Below are 22,415 nucleotides of genomic sequence, written 5' to 3' on the forward strand. Positions count from 1 at the left end.
TAGTCATACTGTTCTTAGCCACCTGGTTTGGGGATCAGGGATGATATCATTCTGCCCCCTTGTCTTAGTCCTCCTTTTTCTCTTCACGTTGGTCCTTCTTGTCCTAGTAGTCAGATCTTCATCATTCCCGGCCTCTGTGCCTCATTTTTCTTTGTTTTCTTGGTTAGGGTACCACTGGTCCCCCCTGACCTGCTCCTCTTAGCTCTTGTCCTTCTGGATGTGGTTGTATGGGTGTCTGCTCCTGATACACCAGCTCCTGTTTTCCCAGTCATCTTCACTTTGCATCTAGTTCCCTATTCCCACTCGTCACGGTCCTTGTTCTCTTCCTGATGTTGTGCCCACATGATTCTCTTGATTCTGGTCCTCCTAGTTTGGGTCTTTGTATACTGAGTTCTCCTTGTACTGGTCCTCTAGGATCCTGGTCCTTCCACCCCCTTCTCTAAGCATTTCCTTTTCCTCCGTACCTTTTTCATCTGATTCTTGATATACCAGCTTGTGGTCATATTTGTCATCTTGGTTCATCCAGTTTCTCGAGTCCCTGTCCTCTTAGGCTGACCCTCTTAGTATCTGTGCCTTGAACTAATGGACCTTCTGGCACTATGTCCAGTGGTCCAGCCCTCCTGGTTCTCTTTGTTTGGGTCTTTCTGATCCTTGTCATTTTTCTCCTGGTCCTCTTGGCAATCCAGGTCCAGTAGCATTGGACTTCCTGGCACTGGCCATCCTGCTCCTCCTGATCTTCTTCACCCTTGTCCTGAAAACCCCAGATCCTGGTCTTCTGTTCCATGTGATACTCTCAGCCCTTGTCCCCTGGTCTTGGTCCCCCGGCACTTCTAGGCTTGTACCTGGCCCTCCTGTTTATGAACCTTCTAGTCCTTCTTGCTATGGCCCTGGTTCTCCTGGCTCTTGTCCTCTTGCATCTTGTTCCTAGCCATCCAGACTCGTCCTCCTGTCCGTGGTCATCCTGATCTCCTGTGTTCTGATCCTGCTGTTTCTCATCACTCTTGTCCTGCTGGCCCAGGAATGCCAGATTGTGGTCCTTTATGTTCCAGGTCCTCTTGATCATGGTCCCCTGTTTCCTGCTCCTCTTGGAGATAATCCTTCTGCCTCTGGTTAACTGGGTTTCTGGTCTCATTCCCTGGTCCTCCTGGTCCTGGATCCCCTTTTCCTGTTTTTCATAGTCCTTGTCCTTCCCCTGATTCATTTCCCAGTGAACCTGAACTTCTTTGTTTTGGTCGCTATAGTTTGGGTTCTCTTATTTCTAGTTCTTCTGCACTTGGTACAGCTGGCTATTCTAGTCATGGTCTCCTTGATTCTGGTTGTATTGACATTCTTCTTCTTGTCCTCTCATGCTGGTTATCATAAAGTTTGTCTTCTTGCCATCCTGGCCCTTCCTGATTGTACACCATCTTGGCCCCTCCTGGACCTGTTCCTTTCTGGTCCTCTTGACCCTGGTTTCTTTGTCCTTGTTCTTTTTACTCAATATCTCCTCGGCCTGGTACCACACGTCTTGGTCCTACTGGCCTACTTGGTCCATCTGCCTCTCATTTCCTGATACTCCTAGTTCTTGTCCTGACATTTGGGGTTGTCCTGGTTCTCCTGACTGTGTTCCTTGTCCTGTTGATACTCCTGACACTGCATCCACTAGTCTTGGCCATCGTGATCCTGATTGTCATTGTTTGGGTCCTCCGGAGGCTAGTCATTTTGGTCCTGGTCCTCCTGGACACCCTTGTCAAGTCCCCTTGGACTTTCTAGCTCTGGTTGTCCTTCTTTCAGCAGATCCTCCTCACCCTGATCCAGCTACACAAGATGATAGACCCTAGGCTCTGATCTTCATGACACTCAGCCCTGTTTCCAGTCCTCCTGATCATGATCCTTTTAGTACACCTAATCCTCATTGCGTGGGCCCCTCTAGTGCCCATGGTCCTGTCCCCTTCTGGGCTTTATGGTCCCTGTCTGAGTATCCTAGCCTCCTGGTCCTACTGAATTGCTCTTCTGTTGCTGATCTTAAAGAGTCTTCTCAGTATCCCCCTTGGCCTAGTCCAACTACTCCTTGTCCTCATAGTTCTGAAATAATTTGACCTGGCCCACCACTCATCATTTTAGCATTTCCTACTTCTAATTGATCAGGACCTCTTATTTATCTCAGCCTTAAAACTTCATGGTCCTGGCCTTCTTGATCCTGGTCCATCTGGTCATCATTTCTATGTATTCTTGCCCCTAGTCCCCTGGATCCTGGTTCTCCTATTTCACAGTCTCACAGTCCTGACTTCTTTCTTCCTACTGGTCCCCCTGTCCTCCCTGTCTTGCTCCCCTGGTTTATCTAGTACCCCCAGGTTTGTCTGATCCTAATCCTTTTGCTCCTTGTCTCCCAATTGCTCTTCTTAGTTCTGGTACTCTTTTGTCTGGTTCTCCTAGACCTGGTGTTGATTCCATTGGCCATGTCCTTCTATTTCATTGTCTGTCTGCCCCATCTTAGTCCTTTGAGTCCTCCTGGTCTCATGGTGTGCCTGTTTCACCTTGTTCTTGCCCATCTGACCGTGGTCCCCTCTGTCATTGTTGTCCTAACGATTTCCTCCAAAGTCTGATTTTCCTTGTTCCACTTCGCGGGTCCTCCTAGAGCCTGTGGTGCAGTTTATGCCACTCGATAAAGTCCTTGTCATTCTAGCCAGCCCCTCATGGAACTTCTGCTCCTGGTCCCAGTGGACTTGGACTTCCTGGGCCTTTCTATTTTTCCTTATTCTGCTGATATAAGGTCATATAGTCCTGTTAGCCCTGGTCCTTCTAGTTGTGGTCTTTCTATTCATGGTGCTTCTGGGTCTGACATCTGATCCTCCTTGATCTGATCTCAATGGATCTGACCCTCCTGCCTCTGGCCCCTCATCCCATTATTTCTGTGGTAGTGATCCTCCTGAATCTATCCACCTGGGCCTGCTGCTCTTGGTCCTGGTCCGCCCCATCCCTCTGGTCGGTTTTCTCTGACCCTCCTAGCCCTCATCTTGCTGATTTATAGTCTTCTGTTCTTCCTATCCCCAGTCCTTCCATTACTTTGGGCCCTGGATAAATGGGTTCTGATCCCCCTCTTCCACATGTTCCTGATCCTTCTCATCCTGGTCCCAATACTCCTAGTCCTGTCTCCCCTGACTGTGTTCCTCCTTGTCTGTTTGCGCAAGGTCCCCTCTGACCTTAGTCACCCTGGTCCTGGTGGATTAGATCTCCCTTGGTCTTGGTCCTTCTTGTCTTGGTCCTCAAAAATCAGGTAGTTCTAGTCTTCTAGATGGTTCACCTCCTGGTCCTTTTCCTCCTAATGGTCATCATCCTTTTACTCCAGTCATATTCCTTTCTCCATGCCCCTCCATTATAACTTAAGTGAGGCAAAGGCTCCAAACATGTCACTCAGATTTCTTTTTTTTTCAATCTAGATTTTTATGCAGAGGCAATCCTGTGAAGGACAGAAATGAGGACCCACCCCACTTAAACTAGTGCTTAACATGGTTAAACAACACTGTGATTCCCAAGGCATATTGGGCGAGTGACGTAATGGTCAGTGTGGCTGAAGAGGCTACTCATGACATGTGACCAGTAAGCATTTCTGCCTTAACCCCATTCTGCTGCATGAAAAGAGTGACAGAGTGTGTGTATTCAGCTGGCAGCTGAGTGAATATATGCTTCCTACCTGGTTTACGTAGATGATTTGCTCACCTGTCTCCTGCTTTCACTTCTCCTGTTCTATTGATGCCCAATTCCCATGTTTCACCCAATTTAGCTCTTGCAAATGCCGGAAAGCACTTGTCCCCTGTCAACAGCTGCCTTAGGAACCTAGCCCTCCCTCTGTGGCCCAATACCACCTATCTCTCTGCACCGCTGCTGTGTACCATGTCTGAAATACAAAGTAAAAACAAACCCCCTTTAAAAAGATGCCAAAAAGTAGCAAAATGCCTTCCATAGGAAACCCAAAATGAGTGCAATCCTTAATTATCACAAAAAGGAGGATCATGCACATAAAAAAAACCAATGTATTCTTATGAATGAAGAAAACATTTAAGTAGCATGCATTACAACCATACTCATTATCCTTTTCAGACAGCCAAATACTCCAAATATTCTGTGTGCCATTTACTGAAGCTCTTAAGAAAGATGTTTTTAATTCCTGAATTTCTTATTGATATAATGTATTAAGGTAACTATATTTATTTCAAAATTGGTATTACTGTTTTTTTGGTAAATCTGTACACAACTTAGCTTAATTCATGCATTTACATTTGCACATACTTTTGTATATGAACCTACTTTCAAATGTTTCACAGACTTTCCTGCCCTCCCATTACAAGATGTCCACCACTCTGCCACTGTAAGGGGCCTCTTATTTTCATTTCTAGCTACATAAAAAAACTTTCTCCACACTATTTCTCCAGACTCAGGTAAAATAGTACATCATCTGTACTATTTAGCCTGCAGCCTGATAAACAGTGAAGTTTTAGATACTTAACCAGCCACTGGCCGAATAGCAGAAATTATGTGCTATTTTGCCAGTCAATGGATGAATGGCAGACACTATGCACTATTTATTTGGCTGATGGATGGATAAACGTCCATAAATATTTTGTATAAACGTTTTTCTTGTGTTTTGTTAATCATGTTGACGAATTTTGTACAGTGCCAGATTCAGTTTTGGAGGAATCCTATGCACAATGTTTTTTGTAATAATTAATTTTTATGTCAATTTTGACCAAAAGCAGACCATTCGGGTAATAAACTAGGATCGATGAAGTGAGACGAGGATATTTGAAACAAAGAATGCAATTTTATGCATTGGAAAATAAATGATATGATAATTAGGGCTGCCATCTTCCTCAGAGAAAAACGCTGGCCATCTGTTCACATTTTAACATTCTGCAAAGGCCTAGACATAATTCCTCATTAGATCTTGATATGAAGTTTTCTCTATTTATTTTTAACGTGGTCTTTCTCTTTTGTTTATTTTAATTATCAGTCAGGGATTATTAAAGTAACTGTTGAGCCCATTTTAAACTGGTTTCATCCTACATTTACTGTTTAAATGATATGCTGATAAGGGAATAAATACTGACTTTAGGTGATTTTCCTAATTTCTGTGCCTGCTGAGACATTGAAATACCGGTTACAAAACCGGCCAGGTGAAACCCTATATGCAATAAATGTTTATTTTTTGCTCATGTTCTGCATTTTATTTCTATAATACTGTTTTTCCAAAGTGATGCAGAAAGTGCAAATAACAGTGTAGCATCTAATGAAACAAAGTTTATTGATGTAAAATGCAGATTAAATCAGTGGTCAGAATCAATTATAGTGTAAGAGGAAATGTGTTTCATAGCTTATAAACATTCAGAGATAGCAGTCAAAATGAGGATGGTGCATAAGGTATAGCTAAGTACCATTAAAATATAAAATCACATTTACTAGCTTGGTTTTACATTTAGATATTTTCAATACGTACCCACAAATTTATATTGTAAGAATATTGCAAGTCACTGAGGAGATAATTGATCATGCAAATGCATGATTCAACTTTATAAAAACACATAATTCTGACGTAACTTGCAATAACCTTTTCATGTATAACAAGGTATTTTGTACCCAATGTGCCAAGATGGGTTCGCAAAGCATCAGAGTGTTTTTTGCACACCAACTGCTTTGCAACCCCACCTCTATTTTGTGCTGCAACTAATGTACTAAGCCATCACAGCATAAAATGCCCATTTGCAAAGAGCTGCAAAAATACCTGATTTACTAATATTTATGATGCAAAAGTCATTTTCTCACTTCTTATGAATAGAAGAGAATGCAGGGATGAAGGCATTTGGCTGGTCTTGAAGGACGCAGGGATGTTGTTCCCAACCCAGGATGCATAAATGGAAAAGGCCTTCTGCTTTGCTTTTTCATTTTTTACACTTCATGGTATGCTGTTTGATGGTGTCCTGGCTGCACTTGTGCAGAAAATACCCAGAGGTGGCAAGCTTGTCCACAAGATTAGTGGAGGGTGTTAGTTGTAATGGCTTTCTAAATTATGCAGTTGGTTTTGAAGGTGATGAAGGCTTGTAAGGGGAGCGGATAGAGGTCTACTAGATGGGGATGACCTGATCATATTTCTTCGAGCCCTGAATGAGACATGCTGCAGCATGTAGGATGCCCTTAATGGGTGCCAATATGCAGTCTGGAAACCACGGTGAAGGGCCTTACCACAATCTAGATGTAACGGTGTGAGTTCCTGCACAGCAGTTCTGAAGTTGTCTCTCTAAGGGAATGGTTTCCCTTTCCTTATTAGAGAGAGCTGCCACTAGGCAATCTCTGTGTTTTTTGATAATGTGCTCTTTGAGGGTGAAGTAGGTGTACAGAGTGAATCCAAGTGAATTGGCAGGCGTTGAAATGTGGAGCTTGAACCGTCAAAGTTCATGTCATTGAGCCAGATTTGTACAGTTTCTTGTTTATTGTTCTTTGGAGATAACAGAAAATTGGTCTTATTTCAGTTGAGCTTCAGGTAGGTGATGGACATCCAGGTCTAGATGATGTGCAGGCAGTGTCTGAGGTATTGGAAGTCTGAGTCAGAGGAGACTTTCAAGTAGATATCTATATCATCAGCATTTTGTTGAATCTCGATGCTGTTGGCTGTGAGTAGAGCACCAAGCACCTCCGTTTAGAAACTGAAGATGACGAGGATAGTTTGGAGGTTGGGGGGTCTTTGTAGGTGACAGGAATCTTTTGGGACCTCAAAGTGCCCATGTGAACAAACTTGTGTTAGCAGAAAGGTATGTGGAGAACCAGTGAAGGACATTGCCGGTAAATTTAATTAGAGTCTCCAGGGTGCATATGAGGGTGGGACAGTCAACTGTGTCAATGGCTGCAGAGAGTTCCAAAAATATCAGGAAGCAGGGGTCATCTTTATCTGTGATGAGGACAGCATTGTCTAGGGTGTGTAAGGTCAGCATAATCTCAGTGTGCTGTGCTTGTTATGAGAAATTCCCAAAATTACACCATTATGCAATGGCAATTAATTACACATCATTTGCTGTAAAAGTTACTATGATAGGGCCATTCTCTTTAATAATAGAATTTACAGCAAATGCATGGGATCAGTGCTTTTGTTCTTTTTCACTTTTTTTCAGCACAAAGGACCAGATGTATGAAAGCATTTTGCATTCGCAAACGGTGCGAATGCCCGTTTGCGAATGCAAAATGCCAGTTCAGAATGTATGAAATACATTCTGAACGCAATTTTAAGGAATTGCGATTCCTTCATATTGCGACCCTGTTTGGAGAGTCGCAAATTGCGACTCTCTAAATTAGAAATCGCAAATAAGGATTCCTTATTTGCGATTTCTTAGCACATGTATGAAGCTATTCCTAAATGCGATTTTGGCATATAGGAATCGCTAATTACCACCAAGTTGAACTTGGTGGTAACCATGTGCAAAATTTAAAAATGCATTTTTAAATTGTAGATGTAAAGCACACATGCCCTTTTGGCATGTGTGCACCTTACATGTTCACAATTTTTTTTTTGGGGTGCAGCAGAGGGGGCCTTAGCCCCCCTGCACCCTGGGCTTATGCATTTCCAAAATTGCGATTTCTAATTCAGAAATCGCAGTTTTGGAAATGCAAAAATTTTGCAGATATGGGCCAACAAGCCCATGGCTGCGAATGGGGCCGGTATCGCAATTTGCGATTCGGTAATAGCATTTGCGTTTTTTAAGAAATCGCTATTACCGAATCGCAAATGTGATACATGGCACTTTGAGAGTCTGAAATAGCGATTTCCGAATCGCAAAGGGCCGTGATGATACATCTTGCCCGAAATGGGTTCTTGCATCACAAATTGACACCAGAACACCTTTTGTGCTAAAATCTATTGCTAAATGCCAGATGTGCATTATATGTAATAATATGTAATTTCACATAATTTTCCTTAAATTGTAAATAATAACACAAAACCAAATTACACAAATTTCACACAACTGTAATCTGTATCCGTTTTTTGTGAGTCCGTTGCTACCCTTTTTTCTAGTTTCCACACCATAACTACTACAGCTGGAGAGTCAATGCATCTTATTAGACTACTTCATTAGTCCCCTCTTTATATTGTCATTGTTCTCCTACCTGTAATTTTCCTGAGGGCATGGACATTTTCCGCAATAATTTAAATGGAACAAGTAAGCCAGCTTTAAGAACTAACTACCTAACTATTTAGATATCTTTCTTTGGTCAATATTAATGTGGCTACCGACTGCTCATACAAAACTGCCTGGCATTGAAATCTGAAAGTCCCAGTAATGCTATATTTTTACAAAGATTGGAAGAGCAAAAATGGTGTCCCAAATTTTGGTGGTGCGCAGTTGTTGTAGTCTCTTGTTCATGTCTTTGCTAGCTGCCTGACTGTAGATCAATTTCTATGGCTTTCCCTGTTTTTTTATTTAACCCCTTGTGTGCCCAGGACAAGCTGGTCTCGCCCTCGACAATGGTTGCCCGGTCCCAAGGACGAGACAAGCTCATCCTGCTATGGGCCCCCGGGGCTAGTGCTAGTGCTCCCCCGATGGCCAAGCACCCCCCTTCACTAGGCAGGAATGGAAGGGGAATCGCTTCCCTCCACCCCAGCCCCCCCTGACCTCCAGTGGCGTCTAATAACATCAGCGCGCGACCGCGCTCTGACCTCATCAGAGGCCTAACCCTCAGCTTCCAGCGCGGATTGGAGGAGAAATACAAAAGCATTTCTCCTCTGATCACGTGGAGGGGACGAGAGAGGCACGAAAGGAGAGGAAAGGCCTTTCCTCTTCTTTCATGTTTCTCTCTGCATTTCTGCTGCCCGACCGCGATACAATCGGGCAGCAGAAATACCACTAGACACCAGGGAATTTTTTTGTTTGTTTATGTCATAAGGGGAGCGGCCCCTTGGGCAAGGGCCGCTCCCCAGAGGGGGCAAATTATTTTTAGGCGTTTTCTGCCCCCCGGGGCAGATCGGCCTAATCTAGTTAGGCCGATCGGCTCCCGGGAGGGCAGAAACCCCTAGACACCAGGGATATATTTTTTTGTTTATATATTTTTTTATATGTGGGAAGTGACCCATTAGGCAAGGGGGCAAATTGTTTTTAGGCCATTTCTGCCTCACTTGGGGGAACATCGGCCAATTTTTATCAGGCCAATCTACCCCCATGGGGGGAGAAATGCCACTAGACATAAGGGATTTTTTAAAATATATTTATACATAAGCGGAGTGGCCACTTGGGCAAGGGCCGCTCTGCAGGGGGCAAAGTATTTTTAGGCATTTACTGCCCCCGTTGGGGGCAGATAGGCCTATTATGATTTGGCCGAAACCCCTAGACACCAGGGATTTTTTTTATTTGTGTTTTTATATTTATATGTGGGGAGCGGCCCCTTACGCAAGGGTCGCTCCCCTGGTGGCAAAATGAACTCTAGGCCAGTTTTGTCTCCCTTGGGGGCAGATCAGCCTATTTTTATTAGGCCAATCTGCCCCCAAGGGCACTACACACAGGGGATTTTTTTTTTGCTGCAATTTCACGCAAGGGTATCGACCCCTTAGGCAAGGATCGCTCCCCTAGGGGACAAATTTATTTTAGGCCATTTCTGTTCCCCTTAGGGGCAGATCGACCTATTTCTATTAGGCCGATCTGCCCCCGGGAGGGCAGATCCCACACAGAAATGTGGGAAAAATTTGATTTTTTAGCTAAATTTGAGGTTTGCTGAGGATTCTTGGTAAGAAAACTTTGGGGGATCAGGCAAGTCACACCTCCCTGGATTCCCTCAGGTGTCTACTTTTCCGAAATGTTTGGGTTTGGTAGGTTTCCCTATATGGCTGCTGAGCCCAGGACCAAAAACGCAGGGTCCCCCCGCAAAAACAGGTAGTTTAGTATTTGATAATTTTGATGTGTCCACATAGGGGGTCATTCTAACTCTGGCGGGCGGCGGAGGCCGCCCGCCAGAGTTCCCCCTCCAGAACACCGCTCCGCGGTCCGAAGACCGCTGCGGTGATTCTGTGTTTCCCGCTGGGCTGGCGGGCGACCGCCAGAAGGCCGCCCGCCAGCCCAGCGGGAAACCCCTTCCCACGAGGAAGCCGGCTCCGAATGGAGCTGGCGGAGTGGGAAGGGTGCGACGGGTGCAGTTGCACCCATCGCGAATTTCAGTGTCTGCATTAATTCTTTGTGGGGCCCCCAGGGGCCCCACGACACCCCATACCGCCATCCTGTTCCTGGCGGCCGAACCGCCAGGAACAGGATGGCGGTATGGGGTGTCGAAATCCCCATGGCAGCAAACTGCGCCGCCATGGAGGATTCCTAAGGGCAGCGGAAAACCGGCGGGAGACCGCCGGTTTTCCCTTTCTGACCGCGGCCAAACCGCCGCGGTCAGAATGCCCTTGAGAGCACCGCCAGCCTGTTGGCGGTGCTCTCGCGGTCGTTGACCCTGGCGGTCAATGACCGCCAGGGTCAGAATGACCCCCATAGTGTTTTGGGGCATTTTGTTTTGCGGGCACTAGACCTACCTACACAAGTGAGGTACCATTTTTATCGGAGACTTGGGGGAACGCTGGGTGGAAGGAAATTTGTGGCTCCTCTCAGATTCCAGAACTTTCTGTCACCGAAATGTGAGGGAAAAGTGTTTTTTTGGCCACATTTTGAGGTTTGCAAAGGATTCTGGGTAACATAAGTCACCCCATCCTGGATTCTCCTAGGTGTCTTTACGTCTGAGATTCAGGCAAAGGTATACCTGATGGAACTGAAATTACAGAACTCGCAGAAAACTGAATAGAGACAAAAAGAATTCTAATTTGCAATGAGGTTGGGGATAAACACACATGGTGGAAGCACGTTTGCTCGGGGTGGATCTGTGGTCGCCACTCAGGGATACCATCATTCAGATCAGCGGTGGTCTGCTTGCTCATATGGTTGGGGGGTGGGGGAGGGGAGGGTGGTTATGGGAAGTTGGGGGGAAAGGAAGGGGGAGGAGTGGGACAGGTGAACAGGGAGGGAGGATGGGAACGGGGGAAAGGGGGAGGCATAAAAAAAGAAAAAGAAAAGGAGGATTGGAAGATCATGGTTGTAGTGCTGAAAGGAGGGGAGGAGAGTGTGAAGGTTTAAATAGGGAGGAATAAGAGACAAAGAATGTGGAAGCACGATATTTGGTATATAAGGATGGCAGCCAGAAATGATAAAATGGGTATAATTGCTGACAACTGTATGTGCCTAAGGGTAATAGATGAGAACCAAGGGGTAAATGGCTAGATTGCGAATTGCATCTATAAATACATGTGGGCTAAATAGTCCCCGGAAAAGGCAAAAGACTGCAGAAGATTTGAAAACACTACGGGCAGACATATACTGCCTGCAAGAGATGAATATAGATTATTGTAATAGATCTATTTTGGACTCTTTAGGAATGAAGGTAGTAATCTGTACTGAACAAAATGTTAAGACTAAGGGGGTTGCATTATTAGCCGGCAGTAGTAAAATTAAGTTTACAAAATGGATTGCAGATAAAAATGGATGATGGGTGGTGGTTGAGGGACATCACAGCAAAGGTTGTTTCACCCTTTGTTCCCTATATGGTGCTGTGGTGGATGATCCCATGATGTTAGAGTTTATATCAGTGGAAGAAGCGGAGCGCCCCCCCTATATATTATTTGGAGATTTGAACTTTAATGGCCTTTGGGATGGTTTAATAGATATGGTAGGTACCACCCCCAGTAGATATTACGGATGTAAACCATGAGTATATAAATCTCTCTGTAGTCTGCAAAAAGAACTAGGGTTGGTGGATGCTTGGTTAAAACATTGTGAACCAGACCCTGGATATGCGTATTACTGAGCTCCTCATGCAAAACTGGCCTGATTAGACTATTTCTTTATTTCCCCTGAATGGTTAATAGGGGCAGGTATGAAAATATATCCACTGTTTATGTCAGACCATAATCCGCTATGCTAGAAGTAAATATGGAGGGCTTTAAAGATAACAGGAGAGGGTGGAACTTTGAGAGACGGATCCTTATTGATCCAGAATATTATCATCATATGAATATATGGAAGAAGGACTTTCTTGAAATTAATAGGGGGACTGCTCCGGTGGAGATTGTGTGGGATACTTTAAATGCAGAGATACGAGGAGAAACCCTGAGTTACAGCCTTAGAAGGCAGAAGTATACCCAAACCTTGATTAAATGGGCATATCTAAAACTCAAAGAGGCAGAAAGCCATCTGATTTTGCTTATTGAGGGGGGTAGAGATACGAAAACTGCCTTAGAGAGGATTGCTGTAGCTAAAGCAGCAATTAATGAGATTTCAGCAAAAAAAGTGGCGGAAAAATACCTTTCATAGCGCTCCGAAAGTTATGAATACATCGAGAAGACGGGCCGCCTGTTGGCGGTGCAGGCATGCCATAAGGCGGCCGATGGGGTTATTAGAGAAATTAAAGACCGACAGGGACAGATTATTTCAGACCCAGAAGGTATCAGGGAGGTTTTCCTCAGTTATCATGCCGATTAATATAAGCTTGCCCCTCCCATAGATGAGCAAGCAAAGTATAGGTTTTTAAGCACTATAAAGATCGGCAAGCTCTCAAAAGAGGAACAGGAGGTGCTAGGGAATAGAATCAGGATGGATGAAGTTGAGGATGCAATTCAGGGACTTCCCACTGGAAAAGCTGTCGAAACAGACGCAATCCCCTTAGAATTTTATAAATGTAGATGGCTGTCATGTCTGTCATATAGTACCCACCAGTGGTGGCCACCGCGAATCTCGAGGGGAGGAGCGGACAGGGGTGGGAATAAAAAATAATAAAAAAAGTTTTACCAGTTCCCGTCACTGCCTCGCTCTTTTTCTGGTGTCCCAGCATTCACTGGGACACCAGCACAGGCTCCCCAGCAAGCCTGACACTGCTCTCATGCTAAACATAGCATGAGAGCAGTGTTAGGATTGGTCTGAGCAGCTTGTTATGTCACTTAGACAGTGCACTGGAGCCTGTGCAGTTTCTCCAACCCAGCTGTGTAGCACAGCAGGGTTGGAGAAACCTAAGTGCGCATGTTTTTTTGGTCGGCCTAAGGCGCCTGGCCAAACACACATGTGCTCTTAGAAGTGCACAGACTCCACTCCCCCCTCCTGTGGCCCAGCCCCACCCGTCCCTTTACATTCCGCTGGCTGAGCCAGGAGCTGAAAAATAACATAATAATGATACATTGTTTTATTTTTCAGCTCCTGGCTTAGCCAGGGGCTCGACGTTTGTTCGCCAATTCGAAGGAGCCACCTCTTGTATCCACAACCTCTAGTCAATTACTACATGCTAGACAATGTGCATGTCATTTAACCCATTTAGCACTCAATCTAGTCATTTGTCTTCTGGCCATACATATCGAATCCTATAACTCAGACCTGCTGATGAGAAACCATGCGCTGTGAATGTACTGTCACCCACCAGTAGCGTAACAGCTCTTTTTACATTGAAGTCCAAACTTGTGCCCTCAGTAATCAGGCCTCAGTTGCACTTGTACAGACGTAAGGTGTTTTTGGTTTGAGAAGTGGGTTTAAACCGTTGGATTTTAACAGGGCCAGTTCAAAGTTCATTTTAAGTACATGTTCCTTCATATCCTGGTATCTTAGATGTTCACTTATAGCTTGATTTGAAGACATTTAGGGGCAGATTCACAAACTACAATAGTACTACTCACATACTACAAAATGCATTTCACAAACCTACATGCAGAGGTCCATTCCTCTGCCTCTCTTATCCTTTCTGTGCAGGGATCTCTGAACTGAGAGCAGAGTCTCCCATATGAACGCATAAGTTATAGCAGTAAACGCAGGAGGGACAGGGCAGGGGCAGTGGGTGGAAGATGAGGAATACTTATGACTAAATGGAAGTCATTTAGGGAGGAATTAAAAGAGGGATATGGAGGGGTTTATGGAGGGACATGCATCCACCCACAAGAGTAAGCCCATTCCTATTCACAAGCTGCACTTCTAAGTAAGGTTACATCACCCAGAAAAGGCCTAAAGCTGTTGTAAATGTACTCCACCTAAAACCTTGAGTAAGTTCACCACCCCCCATGGCAACTCACATACTCACATGTACTGCAACATTCTCCCATAGAAAATAATGGACATAGGGATATAAAAAATAGCCCTATAAGAAATAATGTTAAAGTAAATTCATGTATTTCAATTATATATATATATATATATATATATATATATATATACATACATATATATATATATATACATGTATATATATATATATATATATATATGTATATATATATATATATATATATATATATATATATATATATGTATATATTATTTTTATTAAATGGAATCTTAACAACAGTATGCATAGATAAAAATAAATATTTTTAAGATAGAAATAAATGTAACTTTATTTTAAAATAAATTAATTTAAATTCAACCTTTACATAACTTTAAGTATGTTATAATAAATATGAGAAAATGTGTGTAGGAGGCTGGCCTGGTTTGTAGTGGGTACCTAAGGTACTTACACCTTATACCAGGTCCAGTTATCCCTTATTAGTGAAATGTAGGCAGTGTTCTAGCATCTTAGCCTGTATAGGGGTCGCTGTAGCAGAGCAGCCAAGGCTGAACTAGGAGACATGCAGAGCTCCTGCAATACCACTATAGTTACATAGTACCTATACACAATAAAAGACAATACTCAGTGTTACCAAAAATAAAGATACTTTATTTTAGTGACACAAGGCCAAAAATATCTTAGAGGCAATACTCCTTCTGGGGCTAAGTATTACACACAATATATACACTAGTAACCAAAATCTGGTAAGTAAACAGTCATAGAATAGTGCAATAAGTAGAAAATACAATATATTACAATGGGCCTAGGGGCAACACAAACCATATACTAAAATAGTGGAATGTGAATGTCGAATTCTCCCCTAGGTAAGTGTAGTGTGTAGAGGGGCGCTGGGAGTGTAGGAAAACACCAAAGGTAAGTAAAGTATCCCAGCCCAGGAAAGCAGGAGTAAAGTACAGCAAGTGTCCTCAGAACACACTACAAGTCGTGATGAAGAATTATACAAGAACCAAGCAAGACTGAAAGCAACAACCAGTGGATTCCTGGATCTGAAGACCTGTGGAGAAGGAGACCAAGTCCAGAAGTCGAAGAAGAGTCCAGGAAGAACAGGAGCCCTACCAACCTGGACGAAGGTGCAAAAGTGGATTCTCCAACTGAAAGAAATGTACAGAAATGCACCAAAGAAGATAGCTGCGGGTTCCTGCTTGGTGCAAGAGACGTCCCACGTTGAGTTGTTGGATGCAGGCTATTTGCGTCACTGGATTCCACCAACAAGCTTTGGTTCAAGCAAGTACGTGGTTTGCATCGAAGAGGAGGTGCCTGGACCCAGGAGGGACATTGGGGTCTCAACTTGGACTGAGGAGACAGAGGGGACTCTCAGCACTTCAGAGAGCCATCAGAAGACCAGGCAGCACCCACAGGAGTCTCAGAACATTGGGACAAAGGAGATGCAAAGTGTGGTCATCGCAGCACTTCACTGGAGGATCCCATACCACCGGAGAACAACTCAGGGAGCTGTGCATCGCAGGATGGAGTGCTGGGGACCTGGGCTACGCTGTGGACAAATAACTTTTGGAAGAATTGTATAGAAGCCCAAGAAGCTGCAGAAGACGTGGTGCACATGGCTACTGTTGCAGTACGGGGAGGCAAGCTCTTACCTCCACCAAATTTGGACAGCTGGACCTTTGGCCAGTCTGGATTAATTTGGTCCATCGCCTGTGTTCCAGTAATCACCCTCGTCGACAGGAGAGGAGTCCCAGAGTACCGGTTGTCTGCGCAGAGAGGTGCCTGCTGAAGCAGGGAAGTGACTCTGTCACTCCACGGGAGATTCCTTCGGTTCTTCTTGTGCAGGGTGAAGACAGGCAGTCCTCAGAGTGTGCACACCTTGGAAACTGTTGCAATGGCTGGCTGGAGCTGAAGTTGCAGGTCACAGGAGTCTTCCTGGATACTTTGTTGCAGTTACAGCGGTTCCTGGAGCATTCTGCAGTTGATCTGACGGTCAGAAGCTGAAGCAGAGGATGCAGAGGAGTCCTGGAGGAATCTTGCAAACTGAATCTGAGAAAACACCCAGAGGAGAGACCCTATATAGCCCTGAGAGGGGGATTGGCTACCTACCAAGGTATGCACCTATTAGGAGGGGTCTCTGACGTCACCTGCTGGCACTGGCCACTCAGAGGTCTCCAGAGGGTCCCCACACATTGACATCCAAGATGGCTAACATCAGGGACACACTGGACGAGCTCTCGGAACCACTCCTGGGGTGGTGATGGACAGGGGAGTGGCCACTCCCCTTTCCTTTGTCCAGTTTCTCGCCAGAGCAGGGACTGGGAGTCCCATAACCAGTGTAGACTGGATTATGCGAGGAGGGCCCCTTCCATGCCTGTAACACCTATTTCTAATGGGAGAGAGTGTAACACCCCTCTCCTAAAGGACATGCATTGTTCTGCCTTCATGGGATTGAGCTGCTCAACCCCCAGGAGGGCAGAAACCTGTCTGTGAGTTGGCAGCAGTGGAAACCTCAGAGAGTTGGTTTGGCAGTACTGGGGGTCCATGGTGGAGCCCCCAGGTTGCATGGGATTGTCCCCCTAATACCAAATTTGGATTGGGGGTGAATTTGATGATCTTAGACACCTCACATGGCCATATTTGGAGTTACCATTATGAAGCTACATATATGTATTGACAGATATTTAGTGCACACTTATAATGGTGTCCCTGCACTCACGAAGTCTGGGAATTTGAGCCTGGACAACGTGGGAGCACCTTTGCTAGTGCAAGGGTGCCCTCACCCACAGTAACTTTGCACCTAGCCTTCAGTAAATGAAGGTTAGACAAATAGGTGACCTATAAGTTGCCTGGTGCAGTGAAAAATGGCTGTGAAGTAGTGTGTGCACTATTTCACTCAGGCTGCACAGGAAGTCCTGATGAAAAGATTGTATGAGCTCCTTATGGGTGGCAAAAGAAATGCTGCAACCCACAAGGATCTCCTGGAACCCCAACGCCCTGGGTACCTCGGTACCATATACTAGGGACTTATAAAAGGGGTCCAGTGTGCCAATCAGAATTGGAATATACAGTCACTAAACTATAGTGACAAATTTAGTAAGTAGAGAGAGCATAAGCACTGGGGTTCTAGTTAGCAGAACTTCAGTAACACAGTCAAGCATACTGACAACACACATAGCCACATACTATGAGCACTGGGGTCCTTGCTGGCAGGATCCCAGTGAGACAGGCAAGACACACTGACAAACAGGCAGAAATTAGCGGTAACATGCCAAGAAAGATGGTATTTTCCTACAATGTACACATTTTACTTAAGGTGGATTTTGTTTAATACATCTTAAAAAAGTAATTTTAATTTAATTAAATATATTTAAATTAATTAAATACTTATTTCATGATTAAGTTAACAGTGCTGGGGCATTTTTGTTTTGTTCTACATTTAAAATAAATATATTGAATTCTTGTACATTAATATACAACACTAAAATATTTGTATTTTTTTCTAACCTTAATAAACTTTATATAATTTCCCCATTCTTTACCTTGGGAGATCTCTTCTCTGATTGTGGAGATATCCACCTGTGTGACATGCTACTAGCAGTAATTTTACACTTGTAGATTAGGCCTCACCTCCTGAACTCAGGGGGTGGAGGCATGAAAGTCTACACTCTGTAGTATATTTACACTTGTAAATCATGACTAACCAAAAGTAGTACATTTACTACACAATATAAGAGTTAATGTACATGTGTAGATTTACTCACATGTACATTTATTGCTGTAGACTCTTTCTAATCATTTGTTTGATGCTAACTGTTAAGGATATACATATTCTAAATATTCTGCTACATCTGCTGGATGTGGTGTAACTGCAGAAGCTGTTACCGTGCATCCAAAACACAGATGTCAGATGTCTACTTCATCTTGAAACTTGGGATCACATAACTGTGGCCTTTTAAACCTTCACAGGCATCCCTTTGCCACACGGAATTCCTTCCAGGCCCTTTACATTGCACACTTGGTTTGTGGTGAAAGCAAACATTTCCTGAAACAAAATCTTCAAACATTCAATTTTAAGAGAAACATCAGCTAAGGAGTGGCACTTCTGCAAGCTATACTAAGGTGATAAGCTTCCTTTCAGTACAAGCCACCAAACTCTAGAACCCCCTATAAACCAAACACAAGAGCTTTCTACTCTCCTGACGTTCTGAAGAGCAAGAAGGACCTGTCTGTTCCCCTCCTGTATGAATTACAGCTTCCAATTAGAGGAACTAATGCCTTGCCTACAGGGGAAGATCATAAAAACTGCTACACCTGTAAACCACTAACAAAGTGCTAATTGATGCCATACAAAAATGAATAATTCCAAAGCCACAAGGTGGAGGTATATTTTCTATAACAAGTACTAACGTATTAACCTTACAATCTTCAATGTCACTGAAATGTCAATGAACAGCTTCAAGTCTGCAGTAATGTTACAGGAGCACCCCCTGGCCTTCAAGCACAACACCCAACAGTACCCCACATAAGCAACAATAAAAGCGTATAATGTACTAACCACCCACATAGTATAGGCTGTGGCAAGGTGGACAAGGATCAGGAACAGCAGAGCACTTCTGGACCACTCAAGGTAGTTGGGCAATATAGTAATGCAAAATACATTACAATATAATGCAAAGAAATAGTGTATAGGTTTAGTGGTCCAGTACTTTATTCAGACATACATCAATAGATGTTCTTCCTTTGAAGTGCTCCAGCCCCAAAGATACCCTTTCAAGGTCTATAGGTTGATCCATTTATTTCACTAAAAAGTCTTAGGGGGTCATTCTGACCCTGGCGGTAAATACCGCCAGGGCGGAGGTTGGCGGTAGCACCGCCAACAGGCTGGCGGTGCTCCGCCGGGCATTCTGAGCGCGGCGGTACAGCCGCGGGCAGAAGCGGAAAGCCGGCAGTGTACAGCCGACTTTCCGCTGCCCATGGGAATCCGCCATGGCGGCGCAGCTTGCTGCGGCACCATGGGTATTCTGACACCCCATACCGCCATCCTGTTCCTGGCGGTTCGCCCGCCAGGAACAGGATGGCGGTATGGGGTGTTGTGGGGCCCCTGGGGGCCCCTGCAGTGCCCATGCCAATGGCATGGGCACTGCAGGGGCCCCCGTAAGAGTGCCCCTCAAAGAATTTCAGTGTCTGCTTTGCAGACCCTGAAATTCGCGACGGGTGCAACTGCACCCGTCGCACCTTCCCACTCCGCCGGCTCCATTCTGAGCCGGCTTCCTCGTGGGAAGGGTGTTTCCCGCTGGGCTGGCGGGCGGACTTTCGGCGGTCGCCCGCCAGCCCAGTGGGAAACCCAGAATGACCGCCGCGGTCTTTTGACTGCAGTACGGTCTTCTGGCGGTTCCAGCTTAGAATCAGGGCCTTAGTGTTTTCAATTTTCAAAACATGTTACTATTTATCTGTGAATAAGTATTGGCATATTGAAAGGTTAAATGTGGTTTTGTTATTGGTGGCAAACTGTCATTAAGACTGCTTCCATAATGTGATTCTGCAACTTATTTTTGTGATCCGTACTTGTCTCAGTGCCACTTCCTTCTTTACATTGTTACTTTAAAATTTTCAGATGATGCCGAGCATCCAGTTGCCTGAAGATATAGCCAGCAATCTGTTGCCCAAAGGCTGGCAGAACCTCACCACTCTGCAAATGAGCATCCAGGATGCTGAAAATTGTTCCAATACAGATGCCTTACTAACAAAGTATTACCTTCCTGCATTATACGGGATCATCTTCCTAGTAGCGTTTCCAGGAAACATTATTGCCATTGTTGTGTACCTTTTTAAGATGAGACCTTGGAGAAGCAGCCTCATAATCATGTTGAACTTGGCCATCACAGATCTCCTGTACTTGACAAGCCTTCCATTCCTGATCAACTACTATGCCAATGAGATGAGCTGGAACTTGGGAAACTTCATGTGCAAATTTATTCGCTTCAGCTTCAACTTCAACCTCTATGCCAGCATCCTCTTCCTCACCTGCTTCAGCGTTTTCCGCTACTTCGCCATTGTTCATCCCATGAGATACCAGCACATTCATAAAAAGAAGTGGGCTGTTGTTGCTTGTTCGGTTGTGTGGGTGGTAGCCCTGGTTGCTGTGATTCCAATGGTCCTTGTGATCGAATCCACAGAGAGGGAAGGGCTTGCCATCTGTCTGGACTTTGCAAGCTCTGTCAGGCTGGAGACAGTCCAGTGGTATAACTGGCTCTTGACAGCACTCAGCTTTTTCCTTCCCTTGGCTGTTGTGACTTTTTGCTACACAAGGATCATTTGCAGTTTGGCTTGTGGACCCTATACCAACGATGCATTCAAGATGAAGGCTCGCAGACTAGTGACCATCCTCCTTTTTGTGTTCTACTTGTGCTTTCTGCCTTTCCACATTCTCAGGATTGCTCGTATCGAAACACAAGTACATCCAGTGAGCTGTGACTTCAAAAACTACATTAACTCTGCTTACATAATCTCTAGACCGATAGCAGTTTTAAATACATTTGGCAATTTACTACTTTATGTTGCAGTTGGAGACAATTTCCAGCAGGCAATTCTGTCTGTGTGCGGGTGTAAACAAATTACCTATGTAGAGCAGACAGTGAGTAATACAGATGCAGTCAATACATCATAGTTATATTTTGGCTGAGAGGACCTTAGTTATCACTTTAATTTTGATTAAATCGAACTATTGTTACATGTGTTCAAATTGACTTTAGAAACCTGTATTTATGGTACACCTTTTTCTGGAAAAATTCCTTTTTTATTTTTTTACGTTTTATGAGTGGCATGGTTTCATTGTTAGTATTGTGTATTTAAAGTGCTTTCACACAAACCGTCAAGGTCAAATATATTTCTTGATTTAGCAAGACTTTAGCTGTCCAGGTCCACAAATAAGGTTTTCAACCAAAATCATAAAGGCACAATGGCGCATATTTAAGAGCCCCTAGTGCCACATGGGTGTCACTTTTTGTGACGCTCCAGTGCCGCTATAACAATCCTTCATATTTACAAGGAGGTGTAAATCCACTGTTTGTGGCATTATGCCTCCTTGTAAATATGGGCCCCTCCAACGCAGTTTTCTGCATCAAAGGAGCATGCAATGGGTGTTGCAGTGGGCTTTCCACAGCAACACCCATTTCTTTGGATGCTGCCCCAGATTTACGAAAAATTGTAAATCTGTGGTAGCACCAAAAACTAACTTCATCCCAGGGGAGGAGTTAGCATGGCGAAACGAGGAGGAATGCTTTTATTCCTCCTCGTTTCTTGCTTTTTCTATGTGTGCTGTATTCTGTAGCATACATCGAAGAAACAAAATGTCATACATGATTGTTTATGTGCCGGAAGGTGTCCCTTCCTGCACTTAAACAATCATTTCAAAATGACGCTTTGGAACTTCAATGTGGGCTGCATTTTGCAGCCCACATAGAAGTGCCAAATCACCATTAAAAATGGTTTACGTACAGGAAGGGACACCTTCTTGCCCATAAACAATCTATCCCCTGAATGCAGACACCCTTGCACTATGGTGCAAGGATGCCTGCGTTGGCACAGGCAGCTTAATTCTGCGCCGGTGCAGGGGGAAACGCAGGGGTGCGCTGCATTCCTGTAAATATGGTGCATCCCTGCGTTTCAAATGTGGCGTGGCGATGCTATTTTTGGTTCAGCACCACGCTGCACCACTTTGACATAAATCTTGGCCTATGTGTTTTGTCTGGGAGAGTGAAGATCTGCCCAGTAATTTCTCACTTTGCAGTGTCTAACATGTATCATGCCCTACATTTCCTCTTAAGTAAGTTAGTTGATGCCAAGTGCATTTTAGTTCTACACTATAAATATATGACCATCCTCACCAACGGGATCATTTGCACCCTGTCAGGCATTCTACTAGCCCATCAGGTTATGGTAGGACTTCGGACTGTGCTTCCCTGGTGGAGGAGGAACCCGCCAAACTAAGAGATCCTTTCCAGGCAGTTAATGATGGTTGCGCCATTAATGTAACCACTGGTGCAGAAGCTCCATTGATTGCACTAAATTTTTCCAAGCATGTGTCATGTTGGTTGCTTTGGCTCAACATAGGTTTTTGTTTTCAAGAAACACATTTTAGAAACTATGGTCGATTTATGTCAGTGGTCCTGATCTACCAAAATCAAAATGATCCACAATTTTTAAACTGGAGAAAACCTAATGATTCTCAGAACAACTTGAGGATGCTCGTGTGCAATCAAATTGACTAAGATTTGTTCATGAGCAACTTTAAGATTCACATTACATCCAGGGCTGGGGTACATATA

The 22,415-nt window shown here is 44.3% G+C and overlaps 1 protein-coding gene across 1 annotated transcript in view; it reads left to right on the plus strand.

Annotated features, from left to right (window-relative positions):
- Positions 1-22,415, plus strand: part of LOC138249537 (2-oxoglutarate receptor 1-like) — a 189,373-nt gene that overhangs the window by 9,355 nt on the left and 157,603 nt on the right. Inside the window, exon 2 of the mRNA XM_069203487.1 lies at positions 19,703-20,722. Within this exon, the coding sequence (XP_069059588.1) occupies positions 19,703-20,722 (1,020 nt within the window). The remainder of the gene's footprint in view (positions 1-19,702; positions 20,723-22,415) is intronic.

This window comes from Pleurodeles waltl, chromosome 8 (assembly GCF_031143425.1).
Source record: "Pleurodeles waltl isolate 20211129_DDA chromosome 8, aPleWal1.hap1.20221129, whole genome shotgun sequence".
Lineage (NCBI taxonomy): Eukaryota > Metazoa > Chordata > Amphibia > Caudata > Salamandridae > Pleurodeles > Pleurodeles waltl.